Genomic DNA, 22,233 nt, shown 5'->3' with positions numbered 1-22,233 from the left:
TGAGCAGTACTCTGACCTTATTGGGATTTACCTAGAAGTTTATGTTTATGTGGCTTGATTCAGGTAGATGAGTGCGGAGTGCTCATTTTGGGATGTGTTTTGAAGTTTCTGTCCCTCTGCTTTACAGATAGAATCAGACTGAGAGCTATGAGCTGACCTTGCACAGTTTGCTGTGTGGTATTCTAGAGCAAACCATCAATTTGTTTGCTCTTTTTGTCTATGATCTGTGTGAGAGTTCACAGAGATACTTTGCAAGTAGAGTTTATCGGGGCAGCTGGATCACATGCTTCTAATTTTGGAAGACCTGGTGTTTTCAAGTGTAATATGAATTTATACTTAGTGTCTGTCATAATGAAACTACTTGGATTTTGAAATGCAGAAATTTTACAACACCTGTATTAGAAACACAAAGACAGCAACAACAAACAGACAGAAAAAAGCACGCGCATGTACTAAGTGTAGTTCGATTTGGTTGATCTTAATCTGATTTCCAAAAAAAAAAAAAAAAACAAAAGGATTTTCCCTAAGACTTTTTTGTATGATAAGCATGTGGAATTTTCAGTGCTTTATGGATGACCCAGATACCCAGATGTTTGCCACATAATTTCACAGTTTACAGTTTGGATTGAAAAATTCAGTTTTAAGTTTTGAAAGTATGTATTTCCAGCAGCTTCCTTCTCAGAGATTGGCCTGGTATTTATTGGAGACCACAGTTTCTAGATCTAACCTACAATGTATCTGTTTATTGTAAAGGCAGTTCTTTCCCTGCCTTGGTTTTTCTTTTTGCACAGCATCAATCTCTCAAGCAAATCAGAGGGCAGTAGGATATACAGTATACCTACACTTGAGCAAGAATGAGCGGGTGTAGAGAAGACCAATAGATAAATTATATGAACTCTGTGCTTTGTAAAATTGCATGTTATTTCATGCATATGCATATGGAAACATGCATATATTCATAAACGATGCATCATTGCAACAGCCCACGGAACTACCTGACGTATGTATGTATGATCCCTTGTATATCAGCAGACTCTTTTACTAGGAAGTGTGACAGTTACACATATGATTGTAGAATAACAAATTGTCAGCTGTTAGTCTGGAAACGTGCCAGAGTGTGATATCTCCGACACTTAACGTACCCAGTAATTCCTGCTAAACTTCAGAGAATCACAGAACGGCTTGGGTTTGGAGGGACCCCAAGGATCCTGAAGCTCCAACCCCAGTTCACTGTGTTATGTGCAAGCTGAGTCTTGTAGGTGAGAGTCATGGTTTTGTTGTGATACAGACCTTTTTTTTTGTATGTGTGTGTGTGTCTGTCAGGAGTAAAGGGCTTGCCTGAAATACTTGAGTTACTGCTGTACTTCCAAAGTTGTGTGTGGAATAGGATATTGTTCCATGCCTTGAGGCATGAAGAGTGGTTAAAGGTGTAATAATCTTACCCTTCTCTGTTTGTCACCGAAGAACAGGAAGAATGACAATAAGTGCTGTGGTGAATGTCTCAAAGATACCTCTGTGTTGTTTGAATTTAAGTATTGTTGATATGGATGACTTTATTAACTGTCATGTCATTCAGAATAACATGATTTCAGTTTGCTTCTATATCCCTTTCAGGCGTGCAACATATGAAAGTGCCAGATTTCTCATTTAATTTGTTTTTGAATTCTTCAAGGGAGCGTGAGAGGGAGAGGCATAGGCACCGTGACAGCAGAAGATCACCATCACCAGACAGGTCCTACAAAAAAGATTATAAAAGAACAGGAAGGTAAGGAGGACACGTTTGGTTTCCCTTGTTTTTATGAGGCTCTGAAAGTGCGAATATGTGCATACATACCTGGTTTGAAACTCAGAGATGAATCTTAGATTTATAACCATTCTTCACAAATTTACAAATGTCGTGCTTATATAAAGGCCTTGTAGAATTAGAAGCAGGATCAGTCTCTGGGTACTCTGCTGCATACCATACTCTCTTTTACATCTGCTCCAAGTATATGTAAAGTACCAAGTTTTCTTAGAGTCATTTAATTTTTAGATCATGATTTAGGAGCTTTTCTTGTGTTGATGCTCCTTTCCTTTTAAATCTTGGCAAGTTGAATTCACTGCGACATTATGGGCTTTGTAGACAGAGAAGTTTAAAAAAGAAAAGAAAAAATCGCAACTGGTGTTGATCAAACTGCAAGAATTAGAGTTACACAAGCAGTTTGCTTTCTATATAATCCAGTAAAAACTTAGATATTTTCTTATACAAATAGTCTGCAGGCTATATATTTAAACTTAATAGCACTCTAAGTTTTAGTTGATGGTATAATAGAAGTGCTAAGTCAGGGCTTGAACCATTGATTGAGCAACTGGTGGGAAGGCAGGCGAATCCAGGGGAGCTCAGGTGCTTGCAATGCAGCTGAAGGACTGGAAGGGTGGAGCCAGGATCCACCCCTTCCCAAATCCCATTCAAGGGTTGACAGTGGAGGCAAGGCTATCTTGCTGGAGATCCCTGCCTACCTGAGGCTTTCTAAGGGTAAGCAGATTTTTTTTCTTTGTTTCTGTGCCCACAGCTGCTGCATTGAGCATATCCTCACTTACTGCATCCTAGGACTTTGCTACTCCACTATCATTGCTGTGCTTTCCATCGCATTATAGAATTGCAGATGGACTTCAAATTTTGGGGAAAAATTAAAAAGCTCTTCTCAAATTTAAGTAAAGCTTTTAATCTAAACTAACATTTTTTTTTCTGTTTTAATTCTTGAATAAGGTTTCAGAATATGAAAGCACTTGTAATTTTAACTCCATTTGTAGTACATCTAAACTTCAAAGTATTTATTACAGTGGAAAGTTAAAAGCTGGAAAAGGCGATTAGACTTTGATGTAATTCATCTAGTAGAACTGTATGCTTATTGGAAGCTACCTAGTTGTCTTTATAATAAAAAACTAATTGGTTTTGTTTGTTTTCTCCTATTAAGCCGCTCTCCAAGCAGAGAAAGGAAAAGGCCCCGATGGGAGGAAGAAAGAGAAAGGTGGTCTGAGAGCCAGAGTGGCAACAAAGACAAAAATTACACTAGTATCAAAGACAAAGAGTCAGAGGAGAACGCATCTGAAAAAAATGAAGATGAAGATGATGAATTACTTAAACCAGTCTGGGTTCGCTGTACCCATTCGGAAAGCTATTATTCCAATGACCCTATGGATCAAGTGGTACGTTCCTGAGATCTCTGAAATTACTGCACACTGTCTATTTTTGATTACTTGATTGCTTGGCTCATGTGAACTCTTTGGTAGAATTGTGTTTTGTGTCATTCAGTGTTGAATCCTCCCAAGCATCTCAGTCTTCAACAAAAGAAAAAACCTTACAGATCTGTTCTCTATTTTCATCAGTTTCTTTAATGTCTTTTTATTTGGATTATTGGTACATGGAAGAGGGGCTTTGTCTCCCTTTGCTCTCTTTGAGCAAAACTACCTAAATTGCCCTATCTTCCCTTAAATACTGACAAAATTTTTATGCAGAAGGAGGAAATTTTTTTTCTTTTTCTTTGCCAGTAGTGGTTACTGGCACGGCGGGGAAGTAGTGTTTGAGTGAGGAGGTTTATCTTCATTTTTTCTTTTTTTTTTTTTTTTTTTTTTTGAGAATTAAATGGAGGGTGAAATCACTAATTCAAAGTAGGCAACAAAATGGGCTAAGTTCTGTGTTTCTAGGGCATGATATGGTTCTTGTGAATTGCAAAATGTTTGCACAGAAGGTCTTTTGTTTCTTCTGAATCTGAGCTGTTAGATATTAGTATGCAGCTTTATTAAATATGCTTAGCTGTAGTTCTCCTTGGCTTGGCCAATGGTTTGATGATCATTCTCCAAGAAATGAAATTCTCTGCTCATTCACCTAATGGAGCAATGTAGTTATACACTTAAGCCTTATCAAATATTTCTGTACTTCATTTAAACTACAGCACTGAGATTTGTCTTTTTGCCCACACTTCTTACTTTGAAACATTGATACACGTCCTCTTGTGTCACCACTGCCTTTGCTTTTTTCCTGTTCTTTAATTAACAGGGGGACTCTACTGTGGTAGGCACAAGCAAGCTCCGAGATCTGTATGAAAAGTTTGAGGAGGAGCTAGGAAAACGACAGGCAAAAGCCAAAGCAGCCAGGCCGCCATGGGAGCCACCGAAGACCAAGCTGGATGAAGATCTTGGTAGGCAGAGATGATAGCAAAGCTTTGAAATGCAGCAACCTATAGATCACCTGTTATTTGGAAGTTGTGTGGTTTTGGTGATATCACTGGGCTAATACCTGTTTTTAAATCCATCATTTTTAGTGCAGTTCGTGGAGTTTTATTTTGACTGAAGTAGAGCTACATGCTTTATCTAGAAAGCTTAAGGGAAGGGAGAGTATCCAGCACTGCCTTAGGCTGAAGTCTCTTCCACGGCATGGAAGTGCCCTTTGTATGATCAGCTAAGCCAAAGTGTAGTGCTCGAGGCTTTGAGGAGCTTGCACTCTCTGTATTTATAAAAAGGAAGCAGGGGCAGGGATGATAAACTCATATGGCTGCCTGTTATGGCACTGTATTTATTTTCCTTCTGCACTGTGTTTTTGTTGTGTAACTCTGTTTATTATCATCCTGTGCAGAAGTGTTAATTTTCAAAAGAGTTTATCTGCATTATCATGGTTCTTATATGGCTCTTCTGCAGTGAAATGAATTTGCTAGCTGTATGAGTTATTGGGGGAAATACTGGTTGAAATAGCAAGGCATACTTTTTTATAACACTTTGAAGTCACTGAAAGCTGTTTTTCTGATTCTGTTTACTGGGAATTGTTTAGTTGTTAGTGTATTTCCAGCCCTTCAGCATTACATAGTATGATTTTTTTTAACAGCTCTTTATGAGGGTAGATGGTGATAGGACAAAGGGAATGGCTTTAAACAACAACAGGGAGGTTTAAGTTAGATATTAGAGGGAAGTTTTTTCACTCACAGAGTGGTGATGCACTGGAACGGGTTGCCCAAGGAGGTTGTGGATGCCCCATCCCTGGAGGCATTCAAGGCCAGGCTGGATGTGGCTCTGGGCAGCCTGGTCTGCTGGTTGGTGACCCTGCACATAGCAGGGGGGTTGAAACTAGATGATCATTACGGTTCTTTTCAACCCAGGCCATTCTAGGATTCTATGGCCGTGAAAGTAATTTAAGAAATTCATAAGCATATCACACTGTCTTAGATATTCTGTTGGGCTTGCTTTCTAAGTGATACTTCATATTTGGTTGTTTAGCTGCATATTCTTTCAGATCTGAGTGTAGCAATCCTAGCAATCAAATACCTAAAATTCTTAAGTTGAAATATGGGTGTGTATAATGCACATTTTAAACTGCCACCACGTAACTGACTGATAAGTGAAAGATGAAAGGACAAAAACCAAACAATAACAGATTTCTATTTTATTTAAGCTGTGTAGAGAAAACTCTTCTGAACAGCAGATTTGCATGTGTGAATTCAATCAGGAATCACCAGCAAAGTCTACTGCACGTTTAGCAGATATATTTTCGTGTACACGATTGAGGGGCAACACTACTACATCCAGTTTACCTCTCTAAGCTTTGCTTTCACTGAAAGTGTTGGTTCTCTGTTCCAGGATAACAGTGATGGGGCCAAGAGCAATGTTAGCTGTTTTTCTTTTTCCATAGCTCCCCATCTGCACTGTACCCTGGGCCTGTGGCACTGGGCCTGTGCAATCTTCTCTCACAATCATGCTTCTGTTGAGGCTAATAGTTTATCTTATTATGTAGCTAGGTGAATAACCCTGTTGTGCCTTTCATTAGCAGTAGTTGTGCATTTTAGTGAGAGTAATGTGCTCCAAGGTCATTTTTAATTGTGAAGGGCTGATTTTCATACATGAAATTCAAAATTCTCCACTGAACTTTCAGAACTCCAGTTCACTCTCACAAGTCCCACACTGTTTTCGCGCTTTAAGTTAGACTTACACAGCTTGTTAGTGTTTATCAGAGAAGCAGTCCAGGAGGTTTCTGCAGTGTTTGAAAGATAACTTCCTGACACAGCTGTTAATAGAGCCTACTGGGGAGGTGTCCCACTAGACCTGCTGTTCACATGGAAGGACTGGGGGGAGATACTGAGGTTGGGAGCTGTCTTGCGCAGAGCAACCATGAAATGGTAGAATATTCTTGGTGAAGTCGTGGTGTTGGGGGGGTAGTCAGCAAAACTGCTACCTTGAACATCTGGTGGGCAGACTTTGAACTGTTTGAAACGCTGTTAGGAAGAATCTGTGTGAGATTCAGGCCCTTAAGTTTTCGGATTAAGTCCATTACTTTGTACCATCACTTTGACAGCAGTGCAAAGGAGATATTTTAGCAAGTGTGAGACCTGTGATTTTTTTTCTTCAGCATTTTTCTCTGCTTTGATATATCGGAGGAATTGTTTCAGTAAATACAAAGAAAATGTCGAAAAATCCCAAACAACTGAGGAAAGCTCATTTAACAGGGCTTCTGTGGAAGTTAAGACTGAATTCATTCAGGTTTCATCAGCAGCTTTTTTCAATCATTTCGAGACTTCTCATCTGTTTTTGTTTTTTTTTTTTTAATGTGATAACTGATTTATTAGAGATACTTGATTTTAAAAATGACTAACAGCATGCATCCTTTAATAGCTGTATCCATACGTGCTGTTTTGAAAGTTGTGACTAGACCTTCCTGTCCTGCTACAGACAGGAAGCGTTTTGTAGGTAAAATGAAACTGAATGTGAACACTTAAAGCAATCTGTTTTGTTTTCTTTTTTTCTTAGAAAGCAAGAGGTTCTGTTTAGCTCATTCTTGTGAATTTGTCTTATTTCTCTTTTCTATATCTTGTTTTTCATAGAATCATAGAATGGTCTGGGTTGAAAAGGACCATAATGATCATCTAATTTCCCACCCCCTGCTATGTGTAAGGTCTCCAACCAGTGGACCAGGCTGCCCTGTTTTTGTTTAACTTTAGAGTAATATTTGTATTGGTCTATAGTCTTGTTTTATTAAGCACTTTAAAGTCATTTAACTGAAATTCCTCATCAGCAACTGATGAGTGGTACCACTGGACAGCCAAACTGCGAACAGATGACATGGACGTAGGTCTTCTAATATCCATAGCATGTGCTATCACTTTTAATGAAAATGACAGCAACTGCATTTTTAATTCGGGTGAATGTCATGCACTACTTAGACTTTTGTTCTGCCACTATGAGCTATGATCTGTTAGAGAATTCTGAAAAGAGAATATGTGGAAGTGTTTTTGAACTAACTTTATTTTCCCTGCTTATATCAGAGAGCTCCAGTGAGTCAGAATGCGACTCTGATGATGACAGCAGCTGCTCTAGCAGTTCGGATTCAGAAGTTTTTGATGTCATTGCAGAAATTAAGCGTAAAAAAGCACACCCCGATCGTCTTCATGAGGAACTGTGGTACAATGATCCAGGACAGGTATGGTGAGAGGAAGAAGTTTTGTTTCTGAAAGTCTTTCTCCCCTGTGGACTTAAAGTTCTGCATTGTTCTCAGATATGCTGAGACATCTATTTCAGTATACTTCCCCGCTTTTTCCCTTTTCTATTTCAACTTCTTCATAACACTTAACTTTTGATTCCAAATGTGTGGTTCCAGATCATGACTCTTGTGGAGTATTTGGCTGGAATCACATCTGACAGCATTAATAAAACCTGAACTGCTAGCAGTGTGCTAATTCTGGCCTATTATTGCTGAGATAAAGGTTCACAGATGAGTTCTGGGATCGAGAGAAGGCAGCATGTTTATCTCCATTACAAATTATTCACCTAAAAGCTCTCAGCTGGTAATGATAAATAATATTTTAAATATGCTGTTAATGCTCCTAATTTCTTGTCTAATGGTTCTTTTGTAATTGCGTGGAGATTATAGTTCTCATTAAATGTAATTGCTGAGCTCACAAAATGTTGTTTTGAATGTATACATTGCACAGAAGACTAGTTTTTGTTAGCGAATTTGCCATCTTCATCTTTCTTTGTTAAATATTTCATGGTCTATTCTAACTCCTTGTCAAATGGCAACCCAGTAAATTTGTTTTTCTGGCACTTTGTATGATTCATGAGTCCAGAATGCAGCAAATCATAATGCTGAGAGATACTGCAACGCTTATTGCCTCTGTGGTAATTCAGAGGTCTATTGAATATTCTATTGCCAACTCATATTTATGCTTCTAGTTTAAAAAATAATAATAATAATTTGACTGAGTTATCTGCTTTTATTTATGTGGAAAACAAAATTAGCAAACTGTTTAGGCATTTAAGTGGGAAAAAAACTGTGTGTTGCTCTTGGGCGTATTTCAAAGTAGTGTGCTAGCCCATAACATGAAGTAGGATGACTTGCATGAATAGTTCCAGGAATGTGTGGTTTATGAATTTCCTGCTGAGAAACTTTCCTTCCTAAATTTTCTTGAGATTTGGTCCTGTGTATCTGACTTGCTTCTCAAGCCCTGGGCGTTATGGGTACCTCGCATGTCCATCAGTCTCATTCTGTGTATTTAATGTAACAGAGCCAATGTTCATGCTGAACAGTTCTAAGAACGAAGGAGGAGTTTTTTTTCAGAAGTTATGGTTATTTTCATAGCTTTAGTAGGCCCTTGTTTTTCAAGGAGTACTGAGCGATTCTTTATTGACTGCGTTATTTAAGTTAGCTGCTGTGTGACTATATAAGCCAGTGTGCAAGTATGTATTTACCTATAAACATCGATCAGTTTCGTGAAACCTCTGCTTTCCTCAGTGGTTTCAGTGTGGGATATAGGAAGTTAACAAAATGCATTGTGTCACTTTAATAACACTGCGTAAGTTCGCAGAGGAATAAATGGGTGCCCTGCTTCTGATGTTTCTTTGCACACATTACACATCTACTGTGCCAGTCTGAAGAAACCAGACTGAGATGAACCTTCAGGGAATTAACACTGCGAGCTGAAAGTTGTGTTCCTTTCCCAATAGTCTAAAGGCTACAGTAGCAGCAGTTTGCTGGTTCTTACTTCCTGGAGTGTCTTCACATCCTGTCTATTGTCTGATGACATTTAGTCCTGCTGGGGTTTACATTTTCAGCCTTCTTATACTGGTATGGAAAGTTCTGCTGGCTCTTGTGCTGCATTCCTATATTAGGTCTAAAAATCTTCTTCGCTTCTTGGATTCAAACTTTCAAATTCTCCATTAAAGCCTGAGGTACAGAACTTAGCTCATTTCTCTGGCTTGGTTCTGTGTTTTGTTGGATTTCAGCAATGGATGTGATGTTAGGAGCAGAAAGCCTTAGTGCATTGCAGCAATTGATAGTCTGCATTGAGTGTCTTAAAGGTGAAAAGACTGACACTAGCTTTGTACTTTGTGCTCTCTTAAATTATAGGTACTTCATGCACCCACGTGGAATACTGAAATGGATGTTTTCCCATTTTCTCTTCTTTACCAATCTGTTCACAGGATGCATTTGAGTTTTCCCTGATACTTTAAAGTACCACGTAAAATTTTCAAATGGTCTTCTTTATGTACCTTGTTTGAAGGCCTTACTGTGTTATAGATGGGTTAATCAGGACCAGGCTTCCAGTGTGTGAACTGAGTGGGACTGTTTGAACACAGAGATTTCAGCATGTATTTACATGTGCACTTTTAAGGCCTGATTTTTACTTTAGGCAGACGTGCTGTTTCTGTGTATATGATATGGAAAAATGCATATGATAGCAGAATTGTATAGTACTGCTGACACTGTTTTCCCATTTTTGTGCTTCTGAAACAGTCGTGGAGTTATAATGCTATTGTGTGTTTTTCTTACATTAGTCTATACTGTTTCCATTTTTACTGGCTTAAGAGCATCCACTTAATCTAAGCATGACAGGCTTTTAGAAGCATCAGCACTGTTGGCATTAAAACCAACATACTTTTCCAGACACAATCACCTACTGTCTTTCAATAAAAACAGAATCCTATTTTGTTTTTGACAGATGAATGATGGACCGCTGTGCAAGTGCAGCGCTAAAGCTCGACGAACAGGGATAAGACATGGCATTTATCCTGGTGAAGAGGTAAGTAGTTCTAAGGATTGTAGTTTTGAATACAGACTTTCTGCAGTGAACTTGTACTTGGGTTAGTAAGTTTTGCTTGTTTGTTGTTTTTTATTTTTATTTTTATTTTTTTTTTCCGTGGCTTACGGGCTTAGTAACAGCTTCTCTGCAAAATCGAATCACGTTGTGTAACCTCACATTTAAAAATGGAATACTGGTAATTAAATCCACGTGAGAACTACAGAAAACGTTTGCGCATCGGTGCTTGGCTGTAGGTTTTTAAAATAAAAGGAGAATGTAGGAAAAATCTCCCGTTGTCAAGAGGATGAGTATGTTAAAAGAACCCTCTTTTACTTTAAAAATAAATGAATTCGTAGATCTGCTTCTGGAGGAGCAGCAGGCTTTTGAGGAGATGGTGTTGCTTTAGTGATGAAAGCACGTCTGCACTACAAAATGTCAAATAGTTTAAGTTTTTAATTAGTACTCAATTAGAGAAAAATTGAGCCCATCAGCTTTCTGAAACATTTGTAATGGTAGTGCCCTTCACTTGGAAAATGTTGTCAAAATACTGGTGGTTTTCCATAGGAATATTCATTTGCTCTGTGGGCTGTGTTTCTGGAAATAGACCACCTCAAGGTTTTTACTGAAAACAAACAAACAAACAAACAAAAAAAAACAGCGGCATGGTTGTAAACATTTAAGAAAAGTAGCATGTAGTTTTACACTTCACCTACGTAGATTTCCTTTAAGGATTTAGTTTTTCAGTATGCCTTCCAAAACATTTAGTGAAATATCCTTTTATTTCTTTGCAGTTGAGGGTTTGTGAATGTTACTGTTGCAAGGGATAAATTATTCCATTTCAGAAAAATGGCTTTGGTCTGAAGCTCTCCATAAATCACTTGAGGATCAATTCCTCCCCACATTGTCTTGAGTATTTTTCTTGCAAGCAAGGAGGAAGAGAACTTTACCATGAGAAAACTAATAAATAAAACTTGCTGCATGAAGGAGTGAGACCAACTAAGAATGTGAGGCTTCAGAAAATCTAGTATATATTAATTTTTATCCTATCCTTCAGGTAATCCTGGCTAGCTTCTAAACAATGTGGTTTGTAACTGTCTTGTCACAGCGGTGAGGAGCATAGCCTGCATCTGAGCAGAGTAACCACTGTGTTTTGTGGATGAGTTCTGCAAATGGCACAGAATTGTGCAGTGGTGTCGCAGGCCAACTTTATAGGGCTGTCTTGTATAGCACCCCTCTTGTCACAGGTATTTTCCCTGCAGATAGTCATATCTTCACAGATTGATAGCAGCCCATCAGACATGAGAAATGGGTTTTGTCAAACTGCTAAGGGGTTTTTAGATCTGTAGGTCTTAAACTGGACTGCTTCAGAAGAAGCTGGAGCAGGTCGGAAGTCCCCAGCAGTTCAGTGCAGAGGAGAGCTGCCTCCTAGAGTACCATTCTCACAGGCAGGCGTTATGAGCTGACAGAGCAAAATTACATTTGCCAGGGATGGACCCTTCTCTTCAGGGCCCAGGTTTACCACCAGCAGATGAGTGAGTACTTGTCTATTGATAATGTACTCGGATCCTCTTATGCATGGCCTAAGTTTGTTTCTGTAAAGTTTTAAAATCAGCTTCTTGAAACAATTTAGTATAAAAGAGGAAATCAGTCTGCTGTGTAAATGGCTAACTGCTTTGTAGAAAACATGAAGAGTCAGATGGCAAATAAAAAAATTACAGCAATGTTTTTCACTTCTTTGGTTTGAATATCACTAGAACTATTTTTAGAAGTGACTATATAGATATAGCCAGTTTCTCTTTTCCTGGAATCCTTAATTATGACAACCTTCTTTATTTAATTTTTCCTAGTGTATATTTCATGGCTATTAGAAATGCTTTATTCTCTCTTTTAATCTAAATTTGCCTTGGCTTTGCACATAATTCTACTTATCTCTTTCTTCAAGCCCATTAAACCATGTCGCCCCATGACCAACAATGCTGGAAGACTGTACCACTATCGAATTACGGTGTCACCTCCCACAAACTTCTTGGTAAGTCCTTTATAAATAATTCTAACCAGAACTCTAATTTTGTTTTCGGAGTGGAAGTAGTACTGCTTCTTGTTCACTCCATGCTGTTTTTGCTTACCTTTTTAGACAGACAGACCTACTGTTATTGAGTATGATGACCACGAATATATATTTGAAGGATTCTCCATGTTTTCACATGCCCCACTAACAAACGTAAGTATACTCCTTGCAGTGTATGTGGGATTTGTCTGGAAGGCAAACTATTTTTGCCCTGAAGTAGAGCTTCACTCCAAGGGGTGTTACAAACTTTTTGCCAGCATTGGAGACGGGAAGAGAACATTTGTGCTGATGAGTGTCAGGTTTTGTCTTATGCAATGGTGGTAGGCATTGCCTTCAAACTGTGACTGAGACTGTGACGTGCATCACAGTCATATTTTTACATTTTGCAGTTTGAAAGTGTAAAATCATGGAATAACTTGCTAAAACTGTTAATTGGCTTTAAATTGGATGAGGAGCTTTGTTAAATTGAAAAAGTTTGTTTAAAAAACAATTAAAACTTTTTCTCTTAGTGACAAATGGATACTGGATTTTTTTTTTTTTTTTGAGATATCCTCTCTGAAAGGATTTCTTTCTTCAAAAAAATTTCTTAGGCATATCTATTGCTTTCTAACATCTGTTTGATTTCTTCAGTGACTGAACTCTTTATGATTTCTTGTTAAAATTTGTAAGCTTTTAGGGCAATTGATGAAAGCAAATATAACAACAAAAAAGGTTTGGTACCAGACGACTCTGCTCTTGCAGTATAAACCATATCAGAACAAAATAATATACAAATAATTAAAAATATCTGTACCTTTTTTTTTATATCTTGATATTTTAAGAATTTTTTTCAAATGCTCTGGGATACTATTTCTTTGTTTTTTATACCTGTTATTACCTTCCCCATCCATGTCAAAGCTCAGTACAAAAATGGTCACAATACAGGACTGCAATCTAAGAATACTGGAATTAAGAGACACTGAGGGGGGGAAAAAAAAAAGGGATTTTTGACTGACAGTTTGCTTATATTATGAATATGACAATGCTTTAGCTCTGGTGAGTAGAAAGGTCTGCTGTTGACAAGAGCTCTGCAAATCAGTGGTAGTCAGCTAATGGGGGGTAGCACTGTGTTGCACTCCTGCCCTGCAGCATTACTCAGCCTTGGGGTTCAAGACAGATTTAGCCCAAGGCCTTATTTTCATTTTGCAAATGAGCAAATAGGAACAGTTATGTTGTTTTATCTTATTAAAAGGATAAAGAGGCCACATTATCTTTATCATACACTGCCTGCTATGTGACAAGAATGCAAAGTGTTAGGAAAAAAAAAAAAAAAAACCAAACAAAAAACAAGGAAACCTCTTCTCGTGTGACATAAGCAATGCAGATGTTAAACTGATTCTTATTGGGAAGTACACGTGTTGAGGCAAGGATCAGATAGCAATTTCTCATAGTAATTTCTCATTCCCATTGGGGGAAATGGTCAGCAGCAAATGGTTACCTTTCTACAGACTGGAATACAACATGATACTGTAGCCTGTTCTTGTTTCAAACAGGCATAGAACCTTTTGGATTACCTGGATTACCTTTGAGATTACCTGGCTCTATGAGAGGATTTTCGTGCACATAACTTTCAGTATAGCTGCCATAACAAAATTCTAGTTAATGGAGATCTTGTCCATAGTCATTTCTCCAAAGCATTCATTTTCTACATGGGAGCAAGAAAAAAAAACAACTCAGGCTATTGAGTCTCTGTATGAGAACATTTTATCCTGTTTGAACTTGTGTATTAAAAAGAAAACACTCCCTCTATACTTTTTTATTTTTTTTTAAAGCATCACTGATTTGAATGGGACAGGTTTCCCTCTCACATTCTAGATGAAACTAGAATACTCTTTTTTTTTCTCTACTATTCTATTTACAACATTTAATAATTTAGTGGCTGAAATCTTTGTATAAAATCTAATGCAGTTTTTATATTTGGTTGTTTGTATATATGTTTGTATAAATCCTTCTGTCATCATAGGGTGTATGTAGACAAAACAGGTGAGTGTTTAACAGTTTGCTTCAAGAAAATGCAAGTAGAATGCTTGGGCTCTAGGTTCATTGATTCCAGTGCAACTCTCACATTATTTGAATCTCTGTATGTATATCAGTGCAAAATAAATTTTCTCGCTTTCATGAGCGATTGAGATTGTCTCTTACACTCACAAGGGCAGTGGATAGCAGGATTAAGCATCTTAGTTTTTTAGAAATGTAGCTTTTTGGCTTAAAAATGTAAATCCAAGAAGATGCACAAATCAGCAGCCACAGAACAGCCTTCAGCAGTTTGTGGACTTTGCCAGCGTAGGCAAAGAAGTGAACTGTGTGTTTATCTTACTAATTAGGTGAGTTCACTTGTAGAAATATTTATTTACTGAATGAAATTATGCACATCTTTTACATTTATCCTGAAAGTTCCTGGATTGTATTTTCATCACTTGGAGCAGTGTTTTAGAATCGTATAGCTAACAGAATTGTCGACATACTAAAAACAGCTTTCCTGTCAGTGCATCTATCTGGCATGTTGTGTCACCAAAAATAAATTCACTTCCAAATATACAAGTGAGAGCAGGTGTGGAAACTTTTGACTGAACTTTGCTTTTTTTCTAAAGAAACCTTTATCTCCAGTAGATGGCATTATTTTATCTTACTTTACTATTCTTTAGCCCTGTGTAATCAAAGGTGGAGGTTAAAATTGGCATTTCTCTTGCAAATGCTTACTTTCCTGTCTTTGTATGATCCCACTAAGCAGCTGTTTTAGTAAGTTCCCTTTTCAGCAGACAGTAATACCCCTGCATACAAAATTGTATTAACTGTACGTTTGTCACTATGTAGCTTTTCATGCTGAATCTCTTTTCCTTCCAGATTCCTCTGTGTAAAGTAATCAGATTTAACATTGACTACACAATTCATTTCATTGAAGAGATGATGCCTGAGGTAAGAAGGATAATTAGTCAAAAATTCAGAGTGGGTTAAGAGTTGTTGACATTGTTAATGGATTAAACTCTTCACAATCCCTTCTTGTAGAGAAGATGGTAAGAGACAGGCTATGTTCTGAAAGAATGTCTGAAAAAGAATTTTCTTTCAGAAGTACTAGCATAAATCCATCCACCTAGGCTATCATATATTAAAATCAAATAGTGAGAAGTGCTTTTATTCATTTTAAGTTACGTAAGTTATGCCAGATACTCTGTCTGTGAACCAACTTAGGCATTATCATTCTTTTACAAATGACAAAACTAATGTATGTGGAGGTGCTGGTTTTCCAGACCCACGAGTCAATGCCAAGCTGAAAATTAATCTTGAATACGAAGCTCTAAGTATCACTTATCAGTACTTACTATAAGCTGTTGCCAAAACAAGTTTCTGGCGGATACAAACAAAGCACATTCAGTTCTTAATCTATTGTGTTTTTTTTTTTTTAATTACAAATTTATCTCTGGTAAAGTCAGTTTGTGAATTAAATTGCATTAGAACAGCAGATGTAGGTACAGAAATACCCCTGCATATTAACTACAAAGATAGGATCAGTATTTTAGTCTGATAGTTGCATCTTTCTTTCTAGTTATCTCCTTTTTTTGTTGTTTAGCACCATCTGAAATATATGCAAGATCTCTGAAATTCCTCAGCAAGACTGATGTGATCAGTACAGGTCGTTTCTTGTTACTGAATCTGGTGTGTTGTCTTTTTGGACTCCTGGTCTGACACCCAGTAGCTAAATCCTACTTTAAAGCCATCTTTACTGATGCATTGTTGTGAAAGATTGAGTTGTTCATCTTGGCAGTTATGGCCATTTTCATACATGTATTACTTATGTTGTCCTGTCCTGATCTGATCTGGTCTTTTTTGTTCAGGAAGACTTTGTAAAGTCACTTCTGATTGAAAGCTCCTTGCTATGGAGGATCTGCTTCCCTGTCTGATGAGCAAGAGTTGGATTTTTTTGTTCTTTTTTCTCCCCCCCTTCCTCCCACTGCCTTTTAAGGTCATAATCCTCTGTTTATATTGAACTGTCTTGGTGTAATGGAAGAAGTGATCATAATGCTACAGCTGATAACTTCTGAATTTTTATTATAAACATGAAGGAAAAAGGGAATATTAAAAATGTTTCTCAGAAATATGAGCTTACTAAGGAGGAAGTGTTGAGATATGTGGTGGATTACCATGTTTGTAATTTCTGCCTATACGGTGGATGTAGGCATTACATACAGAATCTTCATTATGGTGCTTTCCTAATAGTGCTTTTCTGATTAGACCACTGTGCTGCAGTAAATGATTAAAGATGCATCAATGCTGTTTCCAAAACCTCATTTCTAGCAGTTGACAAATACGAAGACAATGGTAGTAGCATTGTCTGTATTACAATATTATGTAATCATAAACCTGTTTGTTTTTATTCCACAGAATTTTTGTGTGAAAGGTCTTGAGCTGTTCTCTTCTTACCTATTCAAAGATATTCTGGAGCTGTATGACTGGAATCTTAAAGGTAACTTTTATTTCCAAAAGAAAAGAAAAAAAGCTTGGAAAGTTGACCTCTGTTTTGCTATGTTTTTATATTTTAAACATTAATAAAAAGCTGGGGAGTGGCCTCAAAATAATAGTCAAATGCTGTATTAAGTGAGAGGAGCAATCTTGCACTTTGTTCTTTAAGAGGGTGAAGTTTATTGAGGTTGTTAGTGGGGATTATAGCAATTAAAATACAAAAATCTTGCATTATTTTCCTACAGATAAACTATATTTCTTCTTTAATCCAAAAACTGTCTGTTGTAATGGAACTTACTGTTTGTTATTAGACAGTACTGTGGGCAGAGTATTGTCATGTACAAGGCATCAGGTAAAATATCCTCTGTTTTTACAAGCTAAAAAACAAGTATTCATGCAGTTTTTCTCAACAGTCAGCTCACAAAGCAGTATCATGCAGACAGCTTTAGAAGGGTGAGTTATAGCACAATGTTTTTAACTTGCTGAGATGAAAATGTGTGTTCCTGTGAAGGCTATGGCAGAGGAGAATTTCAGGAACGATCCTTCCCTTGGTTTAAAAGAAAACAAAGAGAAATTCAAAGGAATTTTAATTCAGCATGTGTAGCTATTTTCCTGTCCTCTCTGTATAGAGATATACTGTACACTTGTAGTTAAACAGAGGAGCACACAAATATACGTTTTGTGTAGTAACTTTTGGCTAAATGTCTTCAGATATTAATGTTATTTTGTACCACTGGTTCTGATTGCTTTTTTTGATGGCAGGTGCCTACTGTTTTTGTTTTTATTTTTGTGCAAGGCTTTGGATGATGAAACAGGAAAGGAAAAAGAAAAAAAAAACAGAAAATACTGTCTTTTGAAATTTCCTTACTATTTTTATTACTATAACAGGAAAAAACAAACAAACAAACCACTAACTGGAAGGGACTAATCAAATACTGGTGGTTTGCCTCTGAAACTGAAGTGGATAAAATTTATAAGACATTTTTCTTTGCAGTTTTAAATAGAATACTGTGGTTTTTAGATTCTTCAGTTTTTAAGCTACTTGAATTTCCTTTGAAATTGTCTACGTGGAAGCATTTATTAAAAGTTGTTTTTCTGTTGCATGCTTTTTGCTACTCTTCTGTATGAAATTAGTGCCAAATGTAATCACTGGTCACTGACTTTATATGGGACAGGATTTCCTTCTTTTTTCTTCTTTTGGAAATATGCTGCTATTCATAAATTCTCCATATTTTTTTTTCCCTTTATATTTAAGGTCCTTCACTTGAAAATGATTCTGTTTCCTGCCCCAGATTTCACTTCATGCCGCGATTTGTGAGATTTCTTCCAGGTAACGTAATAAGAGCTTAAACTCATTGCAGGTCAGGTAGTTCAGTTGTGAAGAACTGATGTCTCCATCTGAAGTCTTTCCTGCTCACTGATAGCTTGTGTACTTTACTCAGCACCAGAATTCTGATGGACAGGCCAGGTATCGTCCTCAGCTTTTGTCTGTTGTGTGGTAACTGCAGGAAGTGTTGGGTCATTCTTTACTTGTCCTGTGATGGAGCTGTGGGATTTGAGCAGTGTTGTCTATTCTCACACATAAAACTGAATTTCATATTTCATCGTGCCATGTGATTACATAGAAATTATTGATGTGCAGTTTTGAGAATCCGCAAGATTGTCACCCCTGAGCACAGGTTGCTCTGCTGCTTTCTTCTTTTATCTCTAATGTAAGTTTAGCCCTTGCAAGAAACAGTGAAAGAAAGAAAAACACCATTGTAGTACAATTCAGCCCTAGCCTGCCAGCCAAGGACAAGCTTGAGTGCAGAGAGCTGTGCTCAGTTTGAGTGAACAGCTTACAAAAGCATTTAACACATCCTAAGATAGTAGAACAGACTTCAAGTTGATATAAATGTCATGTCTCCATTGAAAATGTGTCCTGCTGAGATGCTGCCTGATGATTGTTCTGAAAGGGTTGCGTGGAAAGGAAGATGTGCTCAGCTGCTGGACTGAGAGCACAGATTAGATGTGAAACGGACTTCATCAAGAAAGCTGTGGCCTGAAGGTGTTCTCTGCTTTGGGTTTTGGAAACTTAGTTGTTATATTAATTATAGCTGGAGCTAAATGAGGTTTGGCTCACTACTGTGGAGAGTACTGAAGGCTAGATGACTGTATTTCTAATTGTTGTTCCTTCCTGAATACACAACACTGTTCAGTCAGAAGCTGAGCTGTGCGGCTTGCTAGCAAACATTGATTTGGTTCTACTGAAGCAATTTACAAAATAAGCTATCAAGCCACATGTGGCTGATTAACTTGACCTCATCACAAAATGAGAGCAAGTTTGACCTTCCTGGACTGTGTAGCTTGAGGGTGTTTTCCAGTTACTTTGGAGTTTTTATATTCTGGTTTGTTTAGCTTTAGTTAGGAAGTCACCTCTTCCTGTGTTGTTAGATTTATTGGCAGGAAGAGATTAGTCTGTCTCACACGTATTCCTTTGTGCTTCTCTTCTAACACTCCCAGTTCTCTAACTCTATAAAGATGGCTTTTTCTTGCTATTTCTGCATATATAGTTTGTTTCTAGCATCTTTATGATGATAAATTTCTAATTACGTATACATTTTTTTTTATTCTCCAGAGTGGGAATTCATGTCCTTCAGATACTGTTGCAAAACATTATTTCTGTCTATTAAAAGAAGATACACAGTTGCAACAGATCCCCATGGATCCATCAACTGCTTCTTTAAAGACAGAAATCAATTGATTTCTCATTCTTTCTACTTTTCTTTCTTATTTTCCTACCATGGTCTGAAAATTCAAGGTTTAGGATGTCAAATTTTCATAGAATCATTGAGTAACTTAGGTTGGAAGGGACCTTAAAGATCATCTAGTTCCAACCCCCCTGCTGTGGGTAGATCAGGCTGCCTAGGAACCCATTCAGCCTGCCCTCAAACACGTCCACAGCTTCTCTGAGCAACCTGTCTCACAGCCCGCGTTTTCAGTGTTTTGATACTTACAGAGACAGATCTCGAGAGTAGCTTTGAGTGAATCATGTCAGGTTTGCTGAATGCCAGAGATGCATGGCATGCAGAATAGTTGCTGTATTGTAATGATGGAAAATGTATTAAAGAATGAAACGCTGTAAAACTATTATAAGTTTCCAGTTATGGCATGTTTTGACTCAAGAGGTCCAGTCTCTGAACTGTTCTGTAGCAAATGGCTACAACTTGTGCCCTTCCTGTAGAATCTTTAGTATTTAAGGCTGTGCATTGTTTCAGAAGTTGAATGTGGTGTGCTTCTTGCAGAGCAGTCTGAACCAGTTGACAAAGCCAAAAATCTTTCAAATAGAATTCCTCTTTAATTTGAAGGGAAAAGTAACTTTTAAAATGTCTCTAACTCTTCAGAAGTATTTTCTGTTTCCATTGAACTTTGGGGTTAGTTTTCCCCATTTTATATTCTCTCTTGGTGCTTTTTGAAATCTATGAACTCTATGTCATACCCACTGCCCTGGACAGCCTGTTGGATGCCCACCATTCTGAAGAACTTTTTCCTAACCCCCAACCTGATGCAGCCCATGCAGCCCCTCGGGCCCTGTTGCTGTCACAGAGAGCAGAGCTCAGTGCTGCCCCTCTGCTCCCTGTGAGGAGCTGCAGCCACCATGAGGCCTCCCCTCAGCTCCTCTGCTCTGCACTGAGCAAACCCAGGGACCTCAGCTGCTCCTCACACAGCTTGCCCTCCAGACCTTTTACCATTTCTGTAACCCCCACCTCCTTTGCACGCTCTAACAGTTTACACGTTCTTCTTATACTGTGACACCCAAACCTGCCCTCAGCGCTGGAGGTGCAGCCACAGAGCGCAGTGGGACAACCTCTCCCCTTGCCTGGTGGCAGTGCTGGACCTGGTGCGTTCCAGGGTCCAGTTGGTCCTTTGGGCTGTCGTGGTAAATTGCTGAATGAGGTTAATTGTTTTAGGAGGCTGAGTTGCGTTATTCCCTTACATCTTTCCTGTTACCGAGTAGTGCTGCAATCCCAGCTGGAAAAGAAGTGTTTGTTTCCTCAAGTGTCTTGTGAAAGGCGGCACTGCTGTGACACTGAGATTCTGCGAGACTCTCTACGCGTGCTGGGGTCATGTTCCCTATGCTGTGGCATTATCCTTCATACCACTTGAAGGCTTTACTTTTTCTCTGTTCCTTATTGTGTATTTCGTGATAGAGTGTGTACTCCATGGCTCTCTTGGAAGGGAGATGGACGTTTTTACTTCTGTCGGGGATGAAACTGATGAAAAGATTCCTCTATAACTGTAGATAAACTCTCTATTGCTGGCACAAATCTCTCTGACTTCCTCCTTCAGAGTTAAAGCACTGTAGCAACATATCCGTATTCTTACTCAGATGAGCAGACATACTGAATTTGAATAGTCAGTGTCTTCTGAGTGGTATTTTGTCAGGACTGTCACTCATCTTTTGCTGTTTGTATGTTGACTGGCTCCCTGGAACTGATCAGATGTTTATTACACTGCCTTAATTCCCTGCAAGAAGTCTTTGCTGTGTGTATTTCCAGAGGTCTCGGAAGTATTTAGCAGTTTTCACATGCTCTCAATTCATTTAGTGACAGAAGACAGCACGAGGCTCTTTAGTCTTCATTACTGCAGGTGCAGCATGTAAGCACCGCAGATGAATTCAAAATGCAAGGGTAACTTACCACATTCATCCAGAAGTATCCTGTAAAATCTTGAGTGGTCCTTAAAAAGCTGCTTGGGCGCCTAAAGGCTTTTTAACTTCTGTTGTGAAAGGAATGGTAGAAATGTGAAAAGGAAGGCGTAACCGGACTGCGTAACTGATTTGTTCTGCCTACTCATTTAGAAATTTTTCAGGCAAGTTAGAAACCTCAGCATTACAGAACTATGAAACTATTTTTCTTGCTACTGTTACCATTATTGCTTCCAGTTTAGCAAAGAAGTATGTTTTATGTATGTGCGCTATTCATCAGTAAAACATTTGCTTCCTTATTTGTCAAGTTGCTTAAACATTTTGCATTTTATTATGCTCATCTGAATATTTTATGTGCTGCGTATTTTCCTTGTGCTTTAGGAGTGAATATCTGAAATGCATTTTGTTTATTATGTTTTTAAGATGGAGGGAAGGAAGTATTGTCGATGCATCAGATTCTTCTCTACTTGTTACGATGCAATAAAGCTTTGGTGCCTGAAGAAGAGATTGCCAACATGCTTCAGTGGGAAGAGCTGGAATGGCAGAAATATGCAGAGGAATGCAAAGGGATGATCGTTACCAGCCCTGGCATGGTAGAACAAATAATTAAAACAAATTAATAACTCAATAGCATGTACATATCTTGTTTCGGAGAATCTTTTGGAGTCTGAATTGCAGAGGGTGAAGATGATCAGAGACAGTTGCAGATTGCTATAGGAACAGTTTATTGCATTATTCCAACCCTGGAAAGAGTTTTAGTTTTATCTTCTGCTGTCCTATCCAAGGGCAGATTTCCGGAGAAGCATGGTTTCAATGTGCACATTGAAAGGAATGGCTGTATTTTAAGTAGAGGAAAATGTTATTTGCTCCTCTGCAATCATGTTTTTTCTGATGGTCTTTATGTACGTGATCTTATTCTATTTTCACTGACATACAAC

General features: G+C 38.1%; 1 protein-coding gene across 2 annotated transcripts in view; it reads left to right on the top strand.

Annotated features, from left to right (window-relative positions):
• DROSHA (drosha ribonuclease III) overlaps positions 1 to 22,233 on the top strand; it is a 67,389-nt gene that overhangs the window by 3,284 nt on the left and 41,872 nt on the right. For both annotated transcript variants that reach the window (XM_042839914.1, XM_042839913.1), the window contains 11 exons: positions 1,673 to 1,765; positions 2,958 to 3,189; positions 4,040 to 4,181; positions 7,290 to 7,444; positions 9,963 to 10,043; positions 11,986 to 12,072; positions 12,178 to 12,264; positions 14,995 to 15,066; positions 16,531 to 16,612; positions 17,864 to 17,938; positions 21,719 to 21,888. In XM_042839914.1, coding sequence (XP_042695848.1) covers positions 1,673 to 1,765; positions 2,958 to 3,189; positions 4,040 to 4,181; positions 7,290 to 7,444; positions 9,963 to 10,043; positions 11,986 to 12,072; positions 12,178 to 12,264; positions 14,995 to 15,066; positions 16,531 to 16,612; positions 17,864 to 17,938; positions 21,719 to 21,888 — 1,276 coding nt within the window. The remainder of the gene's footprint in view (positions 1 to 1,672; positions 1,766 to 2,957; positions 3,190 to 4,039; positions 4,182 to 7,289; positions 7,445 to 9,962; positions 10,044 to 11,985; positions 12,073 to 12,177; positions 12,265 to 14,994; positions 15,067 to 16,530; positions 16,613 to 17,863; positions 17,939 to 21,718; positions 21,889 to 22,233) is intronic.

Source organism: Centrocercus urophasianus, unplaced genomic scaffold (genome assembly GCF_019232065.1).
Source record: "Centrocercus urophasianus isolate 14NV4802_14NV808 unplaced genomic scaffold, USGS_Curo_1.0 seq_11, whole genome shotgun sequence".
In the NCBI taxonomy this organism is placed as follows: domain Eukaryota; kingdom Metazoa; phylum Chordata; class Aves; order Galliformes; family Phasianidae; genus Centrocercus; species Centrocercus urophasianus.
Note: the sequence above shows the minus strand (reverse complement) of the source record. Positions and strands in the feature narration are given on the sequence as shown.